Here is a 19,650-nt window from a genome sequence, read left to right as displayed (position 1 = left end):
ACAGTTCAAAAGCATCAATTCTTCAGTGCTCAGCTTTCTTCACAGTCCAACTCTCACATCCATACATGACCACTAGGGTAAAGTATCTGCTACGTTGTTTACCAACTAGCACAGAGTGGGCACTAAAACATTTGTCAAGTGATTTAAAGATAGGGTAAAGCTGTCTGCTTTATCTCCAAGTGGTGGGATTAAGAGGATATTTCAATAGACAAGTTGTACATTTCAGTAACATTTGAGTTTTTTACAATCAACATGTATTACTTTTGCTAACAGAAGAAAAGAACAAGTAAAAGAATAACAAAATGAAAAAATCAAATTATATGAATTTGAGACCATGTATTTTTTGTAAACTACTGAGGAAAAGTTTTATAAACAGGTCCGTAAGGCTTACACAAGGACACATAGGTTTTATAGGTTCATCTTGAAAGCCAACTGTAGTTGATTGGTTGTGGCTGCCTGAAGCAGTACTCCCTGAAGCTAAACTGGGTTCAGCAGAAAAGATGGTGGCTTTCCAGGAAAATGGAAGTGGTAGGAATTGTGGTATTCATGCCACATAAATGGCACTCCATGACTTTATATGTGAACTACTGGGTTGGCCAAAAAGTTCATTCAGGAAAAATGTCTAATGAACTTTTTGGCCAACCCAGTATTTCCAATCCTTTATATTCAGCTGAGTGCTCCCAAGAATTCCATACTTTTACTTGCACCACCTACCTGAGATCTCCATATAAATGTCTAACGAGAGATCTCAAATCAAGCAACAACCAAAACAGAACTTCTGATCAGCAACGCCTTTGAAACAGATAAACTCTTCCTCCAGTTTTCCCTCTTTATCAGTAGAGGCACCTTCATTCACTCAGTTGTTCACATAAAAACTCTGGGAAGTATCCTTAATTTCCCCTCTTTCACTCAACCCTTCACCTAAACATTTGTATCTATGAGCAAATCTTATCGGCTCTAGGCCCAAAGCATTTTCTAACTTTAGCTAGTCTTTCCAACTCCTCAATTATTAGTAGCTTAGACCAAGGAACCCAGGCCTCTTATTTGTTCCACTATACCAGCTTTCTAGCCAATCTGCCTAGGTGCCCTCTTTCCCCCCTTTAATCCTATTATCTTCACAGCAGCCAAAATCTATTTTTTCAAAATCATTTTTAATGATACAAATCAAATAATGTCACCCCTTATGGTTTCCTCCTCCACCTGAAATAAAAATTCAAACTCCTAACCCTGGCTCATTTTCCCAGGCCTGTCTCCCCAACTTTATATCAAAGCACTCTCCCCTCACTCCCTATGCTTCTGCCATACTAACCTCCTTTCAGTGCTAACATTCTTTTCACTACAGGGCTTTTACACTAGCTGTTCCTTAGGTTAGGGTGCCGTCTTAGACATTTTGACTCAAAACCCTCCCTCTTCTGAAGTCTTCCCTTATGACTCAGTCTAAAGTGGTATCTCGAGGGGGCAGTCCTGAGATGGCGGAGAAACAGGACAGGGAGACCACTTTCCCCCCCAACAAATTCACCAAAAGATCATTTGAATGCTGAGCAACTTCCACGAAACAACTTCTGAACACTGGCAGAGGACACCAGGCACCCAGAAAGGCAGCCCATTCTCTTCAAAAGGAGGTAGGACAAAATATAAAAGACAAAAGGAGAGACAAAAGAGTTAGGGACGGAGACCCATCCTGGGGAGGGAGTCGTGAAGGAGGAGGTTTCCAAACATCAGGAAACCCTCTCACCAGCAGATCTGTGGGGGGAGTTTTGGAATCTCCGAGGGCATCATAACCGGGAAGAAAAAAAAACACAGAATACATGCCTAACTGCAACTCCCAGTGGAGAAGTAGCCCAGACACTCGTGTTTACCACCAGCAAGTGGGGCTGAACAGGGAGGCAATGGTTGCATGCTTAGGGTAAGGACTGGGCCTGAATTCCCTGAGGACAATCTGAGGGTGCTAATAGGAGATAGCAACCCAAACGTGGGATAGCCAGAGAGAGAAAAAAAAGAGAGAGAACTTTCCGATGAAAAGCTCTAAGGGCTCCAAAATCACTGCAGATGGTGATTGCAGCCATGAAATTAAAAGACGCTTACTCCTTGGAAGAAAAGTTATGACCAACCTAGATAGTATATTCAAAAGTAGAGACATTACTTTGCCGACTAAGGTCCATCTAGTCAAGGCTATGGTTTTTCCTGTGGTCATGTATGGATGTGAGAGTTGGACTGTGAAGAAAGCTGAGCGCTGAAGAATTGATGCTTTTGAACTGTGGCATTGGAGAAGACTCTTGAGAGTCCCTTGGACTGCAAGGAGATCCAACCAGTCCATTCTGAAGGAGATCAGCCCTGGGATTTCTTTGGAAGGAATGATGCTAAAGCTGAAACTCCAGTACTTTGGCCACCTCATGCAAAGAGCTGACTCATTGGAAAAGACTCTGATGCTGGGAGGGATTGGGGGCAGGAGGAGAAGGGGACGACCGAGGATGAGATGGCTGGATGGCATCACGGACTCGATGGACGTGAGTCTGAGTGAACTCTGGGAGATGGTGATGGACAGGGAGGCCTGGTGTGCTGCGATTCATGGGGTCGCAAAGAGTCGGACATGACTGAGTGACTGAACTGAACTGACTGAACTGAAGGCACAGCCTGACCTACTCACAGAACAAAGGATTGAGAGAATACCAAAGAAGAGCTAGCTGCCCATCCTCCTGCTGGAGACAGAGAGGCAGGTGGGCAACAGCCAGAGCCAGTGGGCGAGGGGCAATCTAGGCCCCGGAGATGGCATCCTCCACCAAACTGTAAGCAGACTCCCAGTTGCTAACTAAGTCTTCCTGGGATCTTGGAGGGTTGACCTCTGCCAGGAGGGGCGCAGCCAGAGATCAGTGCCCCAGAGGAAACACAGGGCACATCTGAGATGGCACTCTTACAGCACTCTTATGGCGAACCCAGGAAACCGAGCAGCCAGGACCGGGGAGGTGATTAAGAAGCACAGCCCACCTGGGACAGTGCGCTCGTCAAGCACCTGGTCGCCTGAGCTGCTCGGACCTGGGAAGGGTACAAAATGCACACCTAACCAAGTCTGTGCCTTTGTGGAGTACCCAAGAATCTGAAGCTGAGCAGCTTAGATCCAGGAAGTGCATGAAACCCAGGGCCAGCTTTGGACAGTACCCCTCCAGAGCAACCTGGAGCCTGAGCAGTGTAGACCGGGAGAGCACACATGACCATAAGCAAACCCAATATGGTCCATACACTGCGAGCACTCCTCACACACGCCAGTGATATTTGTAGTGTTCCTCCATCCCCACAGCACAACTGAACAAGTGAGCTTAAATAAGTTACCATCTTTGCCCCATTGTGTCAGGATGGAAAATAGACACTGAAGAGCTTGCAAACAGAGAAAGAAGAGGGAACTGCTCTGGAAGTGACAGGTACAACAAATTAAAAGCCTGTAGTTAGCAGTGACTAAGCATTGGAAGGGGCCTATAGACCTTGAGAAGAACTATAAGCTGGAACAAGGAACTATCTGAAACTGAACTGACCCCACACTGCCTACAACAGCTCCAGAGAACTCCCTAGATATATTTTTACTACTATCATTTTTAAATTTTTTTTTAATTTTTAAGTTTTAAGTGCTTCTTCCAGCCCAGTGTTTCTCATGATGTACTCTGCATATAAGTTAAATAAGCAGGGTGACAATATACAGCCTTGACGGACTCCTTTTCCTATTTGGAACCAGTCTGTTGTTCCATGTCCAGTTCTAACTGTTGCTTCCTGACCTGCATACAGGTTTCTCAAGAGGCAGGTCAGGTGGTCTGGTATTCCCATCTCTTTCGGAATTTTCCAGTTTATTGTGATCCACACAGTCAAAGGCTTTGGCATAGTCAATAAAGCAGAAATAGATATTTTTCTGGAACTCTCTTGCTTTTTCGATGATCCAGTGCATGTTGGCAATTTGATCTCTGGTTCCTCTGCCTTTTCTAAAACCAGCTTGAACATCTGGAAGTTCATGGTTCACATATTGCTGAAGCCTGGCTTGGAGAATTTTGAGCATTACTTTACTAGCGTGTGAGATGAGTGCAATTGTGCAATAGTTTGAGCATTCTTTGGCTCAATGAAAACTGACCTTTTCCAGTCCTGTGGCCACTGCTGAGTTTTCCAAATCTGCTGGCATATTGAGTGCAGCACTTTCACAGCATCATCTTCCAGGATTTGAAATAGCTCAACTGGAATTCCATCACCTCCACTAGCCATACCTGCACTGAAACCGAGCTCCACTCAAGAGCCAACAAGTTCCAGACTAAGACATACCATGCTAATTCTCTAGCAATGCAGGAACATGGCCCTGAGCATTAAAATACCAGCTGCCCAAAGTCACACCAAAACCACAGACACCTCAAAATTCACTACCGGACACTTCATTGCACTCCAGAAAGAAGAGATCCAGCTCCACCAACCAGAACACTAATACAAGCTTCCCTAACCAGGAAACCTTGACAAGCCACTAGTCCAACCTCAGGAAGCAACCTCCACAATAAAGAGAAAGCACAAACTTCCAGCATACAGAAAGGCCACCCCAAACACAGCAATCTAAACAAGATGAAAAGGCAGAGAAATATTCAGCAGGTAAAGGAACATGATAAATGCCCACCAAACCAAATAAAAGAAGAGGAGATAGGGAGTGCACCTGAAAAAGAATTCAGAATAATGATAGTAAAGATATTCCAAAATCTTGAAAACAAAATGGAGTTACAGGTAAATAGAGACAAGAATTGAGAAGATGCAAGAAATGTTTAACAAGGACCTAGAAGAAATACAAAAGAGTCCATCAATAATGAATAATGCAATAACTGAGATCAAAGGCACCCTGGAGGGAACCAACAATAGAATAATTGAGGCAGAAGATAGAATAAGTTAGGTGGAAGGTAGAATGCTGGAAATAAATGAAGCAGAGAGGAAAAAAGAAAAAAGAATTGAAAGAAATGAGGACAACTCAAGAGACCTCTGGGACAACGTTTTAAATGCCCCAACATCCGAATCACAGGAGTCCCAGAAGAAGACAAAAAGAAAGGCCATAGAAAATATTTGAGGAGATAATAGTTGAAAACTTCCCTAAAATGGGGAAGGAAATAGCCTCCCAAGTCCAAAAACCAAGAGTCCCAAACAGGATAAACCCAAGGCTAAACAGCCCAAAACACATATTAATCAAATTAACGAAGATCAAACACAAAGAGCAAATATTAAAAGCAGCAAGGGAAAAGCAACAACACACAAGAGGATTCCCATAATGATAACAGCTGATCTTTCGATAGAACTCTTCAGGCCAGAAGGGAATGGCAGGACATACTTAAAATGATTAAAGAGAAAAACCTACAACAAATATGAAAGAGAAATCAAAAGCTTTACAGACAAGCAAAAGCTGAGAGAATTCAGCACCACCAAACCAGCTCTTCAACAAACGCTAAAGGATAATCTCTAGATGGGAAACACAGAAAAGGTTTATAAACTCGAATCCAAAACAACAAAGTAAATGGCAATAGGATCATACTTATCAATAATTACCTTAAATGTAAATGGGTTGAATGCCCCAACCAAAGGACAAAGACTGGCTGAATGGATACAAAAACAAGACCCCTATATACGCTGTCTACACAAGACCCACCTCAAAACAAGGGATACATACAACCTGAAAGTGAAGGGCTTAAAAAAGATATTTCACGCAAATGAAGACCAAAAGAAAGCAGGAGTAGCAATACTCATCAGATAAAATAGACTTTGAAATAAAGGCCGTGAAAAGAAAGAAGGACACTACATAACGATCAAAGGATCAATCCAAGAAGATATAACAATTATAAATATATATGCACCCAACATAGGAGCACCACAATATGGAAGGCAAATGCTAACAAGCATGAAAGGGAAAATTAACAGTAACACAACAATAGTGGGAGATTTTAATACCCCACTCACACCTATGGATAGATCAACCAAACAGAAAATTAGCAAGGAAACACAAACTTTAAATGGTACAATGGACCACTTAGACCTAATTGATATCTATACGACATTTTGCCCCAAAACAATTAATTTCACCTTTTTCTCAAATGCACATGAAACATTCTCTAGGACAGATCACATCCTGGGCCATAAATTCAGTCTTGATAAATTCGAAAAAACTGAAATCATTTCAAGCATCTTTTCTGATCACAATGTGGTAAGATTAGATGTCACTACAGGAAAAAAATGATTAAAAATACAAACATATGGAGGCTAAACACGCTTCTGAATAACCAACAAATCACAGAAGAAATCAAAAAAGAAATCAAAATATGCATAGAAACGAATCAAAATGAAAAAACAACCCAAAACCTATTGGATTCAGTAAAAGCAGTGCTAAGGGGAAGGTTCATAGCAATACAAGCTTACCTCAAGAAACAAGAGAAAAATCAAATAAACAACCTAACTTTACACCTAAAGCAACTAGAAAAAGAAATGAAGAACCCCAGGGTTAGTAGAAGGAAAGAAATTATAAAAATTAGGGCAGAAATAAATGAAAAACAAACAAAGGAGACTATAGCTAAAATCAACAAAACTAAAAGCTGGTTCTTTGAGAAGATAAATAAAATAGAAAAACCCATGAGTCATTAGCCTGACTCATCAAGAAAAAAAGGGAGAAGAATCAAATCAACAAAATTAGACATGAAAATGGAGAAATCACAACATATAACACAGAAATACAAAGGATCATAAGAGACTACTATCAGCAACTATGCCAATAAAATGGACAACTTGGAAGAAATGGACGAATTGTTAGAAAAGTATAACTTACCAAAACTAAACCAGGAAAAAATAGAAAATCTTAACAGACCCATCATGAGCACAGAAATCGAAACTGTAATCAAAAATCTTCCAACAAACAAAAGCCCAGGACCAGATGGCTTCATAGGTGAATTCTACCAAAATTTAGAGAAGAGCTAACACCTATTCTACTCAAACTCTTCCAGAAAATTGAAGAGGAAGGTAAACTGCCAAACTCATTCTATGAGGCCACCATCAACTGTAATACCAAAACCAGATAAAGATGACACAAAAAAAGAAAACTACAGGCCAATATCACTGATGAACACAGATGAGAAAAATCCTCAACAAAATTCTAGCAAACAGAATCCAACAACATATTAAAAAGATCATACATCATGATCAAGTGGGCTTTATTCCAGGGATGCAAGGATTCTTCAATATTCACAAATCAATCAATGTGATATACTACATTAACAAATTGAAAGATAAAAACATATGATTATATCAATAGATGCAGAGAAAGCCTTTGACAAAATTCAACATCCATTTATGATAAAAATCCTTCAGAAAGCAAGAATAGAAGGAACATACTTCAACACAATAAAAGCAATATATGATAAACCCACAGGAAACATTATCCTCAATGGTGAAAAAATGAAAGTATTTCCCCTAAAGTCAGGAACAAGACAAGGGTGCCCACTCTCACCACTACTATTCAACACAGTTTTGGAAGTTTTAGCCACAGCAATCAGAGAAGAAAAAGGAATGAAAGGAATCCAGATTGGAAAAGAAATAAGACTCTCACTGCAGATGACATGATCCTCTACACAGAAAACCCTAAAGACACCACCAGAAAATCACTAGAGCTAATCAATGAATACAGTAAAGTTGCAGGATATAAAATTAACACACAGAAATCTCTTGCATTCCTATACACTAACAATGAGAAAACAAAAAGAGAAATTAAGGAAACAATTCCATTCACCACTGCAATGAAAAAAATAAAATACTTAGGAATAAATCTACCTAAAGAAACAAAAGACCTATATATAGAAAACTATAAAACACTGATGAAAGAAACCAAAGATGACACAAATAGATGGAGAAATATACCATGGTCATGGATCGGAAGACTCAATATAGTGAAAATGAGTATACTACCCAAAACAATCTATAGATTCAACGCAACACCTATCAAGCTATCAACAGTATTTTTCAGAGAACTAGAACCAATAATTTCACAATTTGTATAGAAATACAAAAAGCCTCGAATAGCCAAAGCAATCTTGAGAAAGAAGAATGGAACTGGAGGAATCAAACTGATTGATTTCAGACTATAATACAAAGCTACAGTCATCAAGATAGTATGATACTGGCACAAAGACAGAAATATAGATCAATGGAACAAAATAGAAAGTCCAGAGATAAATCCACGCACCTATGGACACCTTATCTTTGACAAAGGAGGCAAGAATATACAATGGAATAAAGACAATCTCTTTAACAACTGGTGCTGGGAAAACTGGTCAACCACTTGTAAAACAATGAAACTAGAATACTTTCTAACACCATACACAAAAATAAACTCAAAATGGATTAAAGATCTAAATGTAAGACCAGAAACTATAAAACTCCTAGAGGAAAACATAGGCAAAACACTCTCTGACATAAATAACAGCAGGATCCTCTATGACCCACCTCCCAGAGTAATGGAAATAAAAGCAAAAACAAACAAATGGGACCTAATTAAACTTAAAAGCTTTTGCACAACAAAGGAAACTATAAGCAAGGTGAAAAGACAGCCTTCAGAATGGGAGAAAACAATAGCAAACAAAGCAACTGATAAAGAATTAATCTCAAAAATATACAAGCAGCTCATGAAGCTCAATTCCAAAAAATTAAACGACCCAATGAAAAAATGAGCCAAAGAACTAAACACATTTCTCCAAAGAAGACATACAGATGGTTAACAAACACAAGAAAAGATGCTCAACATCACTCATTATCATAGAAATACAAATCAAAACCACAATGAGGTACCATCTCACCCTGGTCAGCATGGCTGCTATCAAAAAGTCTACAAACAATAAATGCTGGAGAGGGTGTGGACAAAAGGGAACCCTCTTACACTGTTGGTAGAAATGCAAACTAGTACAGCCACTATGGAGAACAGTGTGGAGATTCCTTAAAAAACTGGAAATAGAACTGCCATATGACCCAGCAATCCCACTGCTAGGCATACACACCGAGGAAACCAGAACTGAAAGAGGCATGTGTACCCCAATGTTCACTGTTTACAACAGCTAGGACATGGAAACAATCTAGATGTCCATTGGCAGATGAATGGATAAGAAAGCTGTGGTACATATACACAATGGAATATTACTCAGCTATTAAAAAGAATGCTTTTGAATCAGTTCTAATGAGGTGGATGAAACTGGAGCCTATTATAGAGTAAAGTAAGTCAGAAAGAAAAACACCAATACTGTATATTAACACATATATATGGAATTAGAAATATGGTAATGATGACCCCTATATGCGAGACAGCAAAAGAGACCCAGATGTAAAGAACAGACTTTCGAACACTGTGGTAGAAGACAAGCGTGGGATGATTTGAGAGAGAGCACTGAAACACGTATATTACCAAATGTGAAACAGATTGTCAGTCCAGGTTCGACAGATGCATGAGACAGGGCACTCAGGGCCGGTGCACTGGGACAACCCTGAGGGATGGGATGGGGAGGGAGGTAGAAGCGGGGTTTAGGATGGGGACACATGTACACCCATGGCTGATTCATGTCAATGCATGCCAAAAACCACTACAATATTGTAAAGTAATTAGCCTCCAAAAAATAATTAATTTATATTTTAAAAAAAAGTGGTATCTCAGTCACTACAACCCCATATTAACTCTCTGCACATAACTGCTTGATACTGGTTTATTGATTCATTTGTGTCTCTCTCTTCTGCTATAATGTAAGATCAAAACAGTAAGTATCTTGTCCTTTCACTATCCTGGTAAGAAGTACTTACTTAATAAACATTTGCTGAAAATAACTTGTATAGCTTTTCAATGTGTTATATTTCAACAACAACAACAAGGTTTTCTTGTCTCGTGTGTGTTTATTTATTTATTTATTCATGGAACAACTGAATGGGACCAGAACTAAGTAAGAATTCCCTATTTAGGATTAGAGAAAGTCATTCTCTGAGACTGGAAAAAACACAAATTAATTTTGATTCAAATCAAAAAATGTATCAAGTTTTACCTGGCACAGTTATGTGCTGACTTTACAACCATGAAAAAAGAGTCTGCCCTCATGGAGCTTAAGGGAGAAAATAAGAGGCTCTAAGTAAATGCTGCAAGAGGAGTAGCAGGTGGTGCTCCAGGTTTACCTAACCCCTCCTGAGATGCAGGGAATCAGGAAAGGCTTCCTCAACGAAGTACCATTTAAACTGAAAGATCTATGCATTTGTGAGGGTGCATGGGAAGTGAGAAGGGCACTCAATGTAAGGGTAGTTTATTTCGCAGAGAAGAAAGATGAGAAAGCCCCAGAATCCAGAGAGCTTCTAACATGTTTCCAGGTAATTGACAGTTACTTACTAAGGCTGGAGAACAGATATAAATTGAGACAGGGTGAGAGAAAGACTGAAGAGATAAATGAATCCCAACATGAAGGCCTACTAAGGAATTCAGACTTTATCCTGAGGGCAAGAAAGCCACGGAAAGATTCAAAGCAAGATAATTTTTCCATGTACCATAATCTTTATTAAAGAAAGATCACTTTGGCCACAGTGTAGAAAATAAATTAGAAGGAGACAGAAAGGCCAACCTCTTCCAAGCAACAAACGATAGAATTAAGAAATAAGACTGGAGACAAAGAAAAGTTGAGATTAAGATCCAACTCTAAGAAGTATTAGAAGCAACCAACAATTATAACACAAAATAAAATGAACACTGAACATGCAATAAAGAGGAACAGATATCAGAAACCAAATCTATCAGAAGTTAAGTTTCATAGACTATGTGATATCTAACCTGAAGAACTTTCAAGGACGTATAGTAAGATTTCCAAAGATGCAGAAAAGAGATTCGAAGCTTTATAAAAGATTTTTACACAGCAGAGATGCTTCCTAGTACAAATAATTTAAATAAAATTTAAAAATAAGCTGCACGTTTAAAATGTATATCCTATCTTTTATGAAAAAACTTAAAAATCTACATTTATGACTAATTTATGATTATAATTTCATTGTAATTTTTAAAGTCTATTTTATTCAACTACAAGCTATAAAAATCATCATAGTCTACCCACTAACAGGTCTTTGTTATCATTACAAAGACAGCTTTACTAACAGTAAAATCATATGGATAAACCAGACAAAATCAGTCCAATCAAGACATATCTATGTAAATAAGTCAAGACCGGGAAATAAAGGCACAACTGTTCCATTTTTCTGATAAAAATTAAAATAATAAATTGACAGAAATTTAAAAGACAGTACAGAGGTTAAAGCATCTGCCTCTAATACGGGAGACCTGGGTTCGATTCCTGGGTTGGGAAGATCCCCTGGAGAAGGAAATGGCAACCCACTCCAGTATTCTTGCCTGGAAAATCCCATGGATGGAGGAGCCTGGTGGGCTACAGTCCATGGGGTCGCAAAGAGTCGGACACGACTGAGCTACTTAACTTATCTTCTAGTTCAGACAATACTTATTGAGAATTTATACACAATCACACTTTTATATAAGTACCATGACAGGCAATAGAGAGCCAAAGAGCTAAAAGACAGATCCTTCCTCAAGAATTTATAATCTCGATAGAGAGGAGGACATAAATATACTTCAGTAAGCATTTTTATAAGACTTCTACAACAATAATGTGAATTTATACATTAAAGCTAGTTCTAGAAGAGATTTTAGTATTCTTTTACACTTGATGGTACAAAATGCAGATGTCAAAGGAATAATATTCTAACATTAATACATTTTATATTTCCAATGTTCTACTCAAAAATATAGTGCTGGATTAAAGAAAATTACTACTGATTTGATTTAGAAAAGATCAATCACTAAATACAAAAACGAAATATCAAACCTGGGGTAACACAAAAAAAAGTAAAACGAAAACAGAAACAATCTATGTAGATATCTGTTGAAGACTAAAAAACCCCCAACATAATAATAATTTAGATCTGTAATTTAAGTAAGATGTTTATCACCTCTCATTTTAGTATCTGAAAGTAACATACCAACACTTACCTTATAACTATGAGCATGGCTATCAGGATTGAACAAATAGGATCTGCTATCATCAGACCAAAATTCTGCATCATGATGGCAGAGGCAATTACACCAATACTCCCTAGTGTATCTGCTAGAATGTGTAAAAATACACCTAGAAATAAAGCATAATGAGAATCAAAATCATATTTTCTGATCAACTAAAAATGTAAATTTTCCTTAAAACTATATTATTGGTTTTATATATTAAAAAACTAAATACCAATTTGAAAATACCAGTATGAATGCTGATTCATTGTTTAGTAAAGAAGTAATAGTACCTCTGGGAATTAAAATAATCTTTCTTCTTAAAAAACAGGAGGAGCTAAAATATTTGACTTCTAAGTTATACTTGCTCTTCATGATCCTTAATATTTTGCTATAATATAAATGAAGGAGTGAAGAAATACTTGACTAAAAAACAAATCTTGTGCACATTCATTTCTGGTTGAGTCCAGAAGTTAAGCAATAATTTGTTAGGAGAAAACTGGATTAGGCTGAAAGAATCAGTCAAGAAAACACTCTTTATAACTACAAATATATGTACACATAGAGCCCTCTGCTGGTAATTAAAATTATTACCTTTTAAGATTAAGATTTTATTATGGACCATAACTCTACTAATAAACTGGTAAACTAATTATCCTGAAGGTATTGTTAACTAAAGTTACATACTAAACTCAAACCTGATATGAAAGAAAGTAACGGTCTGAATATTTTAAAGAGGATATAAATATATTTTTAACTTACAATAATATGACATTGAAAGTGAAAGCATTGATCGCTCAGTCGTGTCCGATGCTTTGCGACCCTATAGACTATAGCCCGCCAGGCTCCTCTGTCCATGGGATTTTCCAGGCAAGAATACTGGAGTGGGTTGCCATTTCCTTCTCCAAAAATATTACAATGGTAAGATACTAATACTCTAAGTGCCCATGAATCTATATGTATGAACATTTAATAACTGATACTTGAAAACAATTTAAAAAGTCATAAAATTCAGTTTAGTATACATATTTAAGAAAATTTTAACTCATGAACAATTACATAGATTAAGAAGCCTTGGGATCACTTTAAGTTTTAAATATAAAACTTAAGGAAGATACACATATAAGTGGATGAGGGTCCCTAACCTGCCAAAGTCTGAAGTGATATGTATGATAAAGACTTTAAATCTTTACATACTCTTTAATCAATGTTCTGGTAGGATCCAAATTGAAAACAGCTCTAACCACTGAAAGGAAAAGAACAGAACTCTTTGCTCTTGATTTTCCTTTGAGTGGCAAGTCCCTGGCTACATCTTATTTGCTGACCTAAAAACCAGTTTCATTAGCAAATGTCCTTAACTAGATATGCCCTTCTTACTTTCCAGTAATCTTTTCAAGAAGAAAGTTCCTAAAGAAGAAATCTAAACTAGTATGTTTAACTCATATAAAAGCCAGAAGTCATACTGAAAATGCAGCAAATAACTGACAAATTCAGTAAACTTGGTTTTCACCTGTGAGTATCTATGTGGAAAAGTGTTAGTATCCGGCAGTTATCCTATGGGCTGCTTCAGCCACTATAAATGGACACTCAGAAAATATTAGTTAATTTTTACAGCAGCTTATATAAAAGGTAATTAGGAAGGCAAATCTGACCTCCCTTTCCTCAGTTTGTGATGATTTCCATAACTAAAACTTAACTCTAAGGCTAAATGTACAGTATTACATATGCATGACTACAAGTTATTTCAACAAATGCTGCCCTAAAACAATTCTCTGTATTTCACAATTCTCTATATTTCACAAAAGGAAAATTAGTGACTAGAAGGCACATTTAATCCTCCTGAAATGAGCTCCTCAGGATGAAGGAATACAGTCCCAGGAAAAAATAAAAAGCAAGAGTTGTATCAAAAAATAGTGGAGAAAATAAAAATAAGCACAGTAGAAACAGGATCACAAGCTAGTGAGAAAGTCGGATTGTGGTCAAAAGTTAACAAAGAGGACCTCCCTGGTAGTCCAGTGGTTAAGAAACTACCTTTCAAAGAAGAGGATGTGGGCTTGACCCCTGGTCTGGAACTAAGTTCCCACACGCCTCCGGGCAACTAAGCCCACACACCTCAACTAGAGAGCCCAAGTGCCGCAAGGAAAGACCCTACATGCCACAACTAAGACCCGATGGAGCCAAAAATAGATAAATAAGTATTTTTTAAAATTAATAAAGGCAGGAAGACAGGCAGCTGGAAATTAGGAACTTTGACAATGAAACCTATATATAAATCCAGAGCCAAAGATCAGTTCACATCCCAAAAAAGAAACTGCCATAGTTCATGGACAAGGCAGATTGTCTCTAGCTTGTAAAATTTTGTAATGTATCATTTTACATAACCTGTAATCTCCTGTTTACGTTTTACCATTTGATGCTTACGTATACTCGAAAGATCTCCTTTGCATCACATTTTTTTGAAAATATGACATTACTTTTGAGGGCAGTTTTAGGTTCACAGCAAAATAAGTGGCAGATACAGAGATTTCACTTATACCCACTGTTCCAACTCAGGCAGTCCCTCTCAGTATCAACATCCCCCAACAGAATAGTGCATTTGTTACAAATGACATATCATTATGACCCAAAGTTCATAGTTCATATTTGGATTCACTCTTGGTGTTGGATGCATTACATTTTTAGCACTAAATTTTTCTACAACATAAATTCATACTGAATATTATTTTTAGAAAAATTATTTAACAATTCTACAAAGGCAAACATACTATTATGGTGTTACGAGAGTCAATGGCATGAGTATATATATTTAAACAGTCTAGTTTCTGAATATTTTAATCTTCTTATTAAATGTTAAGAAAATAGCTCAGTGACAGTTAAAAGAACAACTGCTAACATACCTACTAGTACATATTAAAACATCAACTAGGAAGGCTAACATTTTAAACACAAATACTATGTTATTCGTTTTTCTTAAAGGAAAACTACAGTTAGCACAAAACTATGAAGCCAGTTGCATAAAACTGAGAAATACACAAATAGCTTGTCATACCTTGTAAAATCTGTCTACTGGGTCCTGTTGTTTCTTTTAAGGAGGGGCCATCTGTAGAGAGTTAAGTTAAATTATTTTAAAACATGTCTTCAATTCCTGATTCAATTTTTGCAATTCAGAGTACTTTTCATTCAAATGTATCGTGAAGGATGCATGATTACATAGCCACATCAGACCTACAAAATTATTTTTAAAATTTAATATGGTAATTAAATGAAGATAGACATAGGAAATTTCAAAATGCATCAATAGTACAGAGTATTTAGGAAATTATTATATTAGGCAATTTGGTTAAAAAAACCAATAAATTGAAAACATTATGAATTTTCTAATATCCGTAGCATACTTTACAGAGTTTACTACATCAATTTACAGTCAGAAAATTCAGAAAAAAACAAAACTACCTCTTGATATTATAAGAGGACCAAGAAATGAAACCAGGACATTTTCCAGGAAAACTGGACTATGGCAAACAGTTTCCCAACAGCTTCTAGATGAATGCAGCAAGGTTTTCATACAGAAGAGATAAAAATACTTTTTCATTTTGCCTTTTTGATGAAGAAATAAAAATATACTACAATTTTTATACTAAATAGTTGGAAGATCACTAATCAACATTAACATCAAAGCAAAAATACAGGTAAACAATGTAAATGATCAGCAGTATTTGTTGTAAGGGAGCATCAGGACCACTGATGAGCTTTCTGATTATGACTAACAGAGTCCTAGTTCTTGGCCCACAGTAATGAAGAATAGACCTACCCTTGTCTACTACAGCTTTGATGGAACACTGTGACAATGCCAGAAGAATTATAAAAGCAGAAGGTTATGTAATGATTTTGGTCTAAATGTGGTACTGCTGCATTGGGAGAAAGATGTAGTCATCTTAAAAATTCTGAGAGCTAAAAGCGTAACTGTTCTAAATATCAGGCTCCTGATCAGGGCATGAGATTACTGTCTATACACAGTCAAGAAAAAGACAGTCATTTTTTTTCTTTTCTATTATGGTTTATTATAAAATATTCCTGTGTCATACAGTAGGACCTATTTATTTTATATATAGTATTTTGTATCTGCTAATCTGCTAGCATTTTAGATCTGTAAGTGATAAATATCATATTGTATTTATCTTCCTCTTTCTGACTTACCTCAGTTATTATGATAATCCCTAAATCTATTCCTGTTGCTGCAAATGGCATTATTTCATTCTTTCTTATGGCCGAATAGTATTCCACTGTGCATATATACCGTATCTTTTTTATCTGTTCATCTACTGATAGACATTTAGGTTGCTTCCATGTCTTGGCTATTTGGCTATTGTGCTGTGAATACTGGGGTGCATCTTTTTGAATTAGTTACACTCCAGGAGATGGTAAAGGGACAGGGATGCCTAGCATGCTGCAGTCCATGGGGTCAGAGTCAGACACAACTGCGGGACTGAACAACAACACTCTCCAGATATATGCCCAGGAGTGGGATTGCTAGATCATATGGCAACTCTATTTTAAACAGAACCTCCATACTGTTTACCATAGTGGCTGCACCAATTCACATTCCTGCCAGAAATGGAGGAGGGTTCCCTTTTCTCCACATCCTCTCCAGCATTTATTTGTATACTTTTTCATGATGATCATTCTGACTGGTGTTAGGTGGTACCTCACTGTAGTTTTGACTTGCATTTCTCTAATAATTAGAGATGTTAAGTATCTTTTCATGTGCCTATTAGTCATCTGTATATCTTCTTTGGAGAAATGTCTATTTAGACCTTTTGCCCATTTTTTGACTGGGTTGTTTGTTTCTATGTTATTGAGTTGTATGACCTGTTTGTGTATTTTGGAAATTAAGCCCTTTTCGGTAGCGTCATTTTCAAATACTTCCTTCCAGTCGGTAGGTTGTCTTTTCAGTTTGTTTATGGTTTCCTTTGCTGTGCAAAAGCTTGTAAGTTTGATTAGGTCCCATTTGTTTATGTTTGTCTTTATTTCTATTGCCTTGGGAGTCTGACCTAAGAAAACACTGGTATGATTTATGTCAGAGAATGCTTTGCCTGTGTTCTCTTCTCGGGAGTTTTATGGTGTAATGTCCTGTATTGAAGTCTTTAAGCCACTTTGAGTTTAGTTTTATGTATGGTGTGAGAGTGTCATCTAACTCACTGATCTACATGCAGCTGTCTAGTTTTCCCAATATCAGTCACTGAAGAGAGACAACAGTCATTTTTGACATAATTATTTTAAAACGTATATTCACCTATATTAATGTAACAGTTGTATAAAATAACTCCCACCGATGTAAAATCTGACAATCCTTTTGGATATAAAATTTGTTTTCTGTGGCAGACATTAGCTACCTCCTTACCAGACCCATTTCTTTTTCCTCTCTGATAAACAACTAGATTTCCCAGGCTCCCTGAGTTAGGGATCACCTGAGTTAGGTGGTGTATGTGACTGAGTTGTAAACAAAGAAAATACAAGATGTAAATTATTTCCAGGCTCAGCTCATAGAATATCCTACATGATCTATATATTCTATCTCCAGCTAGATGCAAAGAATCCAGTGGTGGAATCCAAGGGTTAAGGATCCTAAAGATGGAAAGAGCCTGGATTCCTGAATGGCCATGAGGAACAAAGCCCCTACCCTCTACCCAATCAATCCAAGATATAAACTTTTACTGTCTAAGTCACTAAGATATGAGCACTTAAAACAGACAAAAACCCATCTAACTTCACTCCCAGTGCAGCATTCCAATAAATACAAAGTTCACAGTACTGCATAGTGAGACTATAATGGTTCTTACAGGCAAAGTGGAATAATGGCTCTCTTACTTTTGCATCCTCAGACTATCCTATAAAATACTGAAGGCAGAATAACCGTTAACAGCAGATTTTGAAGTCAGATTCCCTGTTTGAGGCCTGGCATTTCTATTTACTAGTTACTATAATTTCTTTGTGTCTTAAAGTCATTTCCAAATCTTTTCTTTTCCCATAGAAGGGCTAATTTTCAACCATCTAAAAGCTTATCACAGTGTATTCCCAAGAGTATTAGAAAAATTCTAGGACAACAAACAAGGGGTCAATTGTAAATGTTGGTGGCAGTGACTCTAAAGATTGGCTAGCAAATCCTTTTGTAAGTAACATGGTTTCTAATTCTTTGCTTCTAATAAAAAGTAGGGATTAGCTAATAAAACTACCAATTAATAGATCATCAAAAATATTTGATGATACACTATGTAACTTCTGGCATATAATTCTAAAGGTAATCAAAGAAATGACAGAAACTGCTATAACAGAATTCCTTCTATTTAAGGTTTCTTAGAACTTACATTATAAAGATGGAAAACAGGAACAGAATTGATGTCAAAACCTATTTTATGCTGATACGTTATTTTTTCATAAACTAATTGAGAAAAAGAGTTTCAATCATTTCATTAAGATATGTATTTCAAATACAATGCTGCTTTTTAATGATTATATATGTATCAAAAATTAAAACATAATTATCTTAATTGACTTTATACGAGTAAAAGCTATAATAATTCCATCTGAAAGAAATGTTTAAATGCTATCTTATGTTCCTAAAAGAAAATATTTTAATTAATATACCTATTTTATTGCCAAGAAATATTAACAAATGACCAATTAAAGCCTTAACACAAGTATATTCCACTTTAAAATTCTGGAAAGGAGGCAGAATAGAAATAAAAATTCAAGGAGAAAGGATGTTATAAAATTAACAACTGTTTAAATATTTTAAAATAGGTGACAGTGGGTCTCAAATCACTAAGGTATTTAGAGTCCACTGACTATGTTCAATAAAATAATATGGAAGTTTCATTCTAAAATATAAAGTATCATATTATATTCTCTGCAATTAAACAATAAATTTTTTTTAGAAATCATCCTAAGAATGTGAATATACAGTTTTTATCAAAATTATTTTGTGATGCGTGTGAGCAAAAAGCTTAGAAAAGCAAGGTGTTAAAGCAGACCAGTTTAATAAATAGTTTCAAAGCATGGCAAATATTAGAGACTGAAAATATTAGGGGCTTAGTACTCAATCCCTAAGGCCCATTTCATCTTTTCAGATTCAAAGCTTTAGGTTTCTGCCTTTGTGGCAAGCACAGACAATCTTTAGCATATAACTTATTTAAAGATTAATCAAACTGTATCACCCAAGCAGCTTCTATTAGATTAATAATATTCTAAAATTTTGTGAATAAACTAAATATAATTTTAAAATAAAATGTTAAGTAAGTTGATAAATACCTTATAACTTAGTATCCAATACTATATAAGTTAACATAGAAAGATTTCTAAGGGAACTGGAGGTAAACATCAGGTGATATCTGTTAAAATTACAATAAAAATGTAGAAAATTGAAAACTGTTATATTTTTATAAGCCTATATATGGCACAAAAAGCCTTATCATAATTAAAAAAAAAAAACTGCTGAAATGCAATAGCTCCCCATTCTCTGACACTCATTTAAAATAGTGGCATTTTATTATGACAAACTCACTGGAAAAAAGCTACATTCACTGCCTTAT

At 36.5% G+C, this 19,650-nt stretch overlaps 1 protein-coding gene across 1 annotated transcript in view; it reads right to left on the bottom strand.

Annotated features, from left to right (window-relative positions):
• The window catches only part of SLC30A7 (solute carrier family 30 member 7), a 98,803-nt gene that overhangs the window by 49,875 nt on the left and 29,278 nt on the right, over positions 1–19,650 (bottom strand). The window contains exons 7-8 of the mRNA XM_005678037.3: positions 15,111–15,161; positions 12,053–12,188 (exon numbers count right to left, since the gene is read on the bottom strand). Of these exons, the coding sequence (XP_005678094.1) occupies positions 12,053–12,188; positions 15,111–15,161 (187 nt within the window). The remainder of the gene's footprint in view (positions 1–12,052; positions 12,189–15,110; positions 15,162–19,650) is intronic.

This window comes from Capra hircus, chromosome 3 (assembly GCF_001704415.2).
Source record: "Capra hircus breed San Clemente chromosome 3, ASM170441v1, whole genome shotgun sequence".
In the NCBI taxonomy this organism is placed as follows: domain Eukaryota; kingdom Metazoa; phylum Chordata; class Mammalia; order Artiodactyla; family Bovidae; genus Capra; species Capra hircus.
This window is presented reverse-complemented; position numbering and strand designations above follow the sequence as displayed.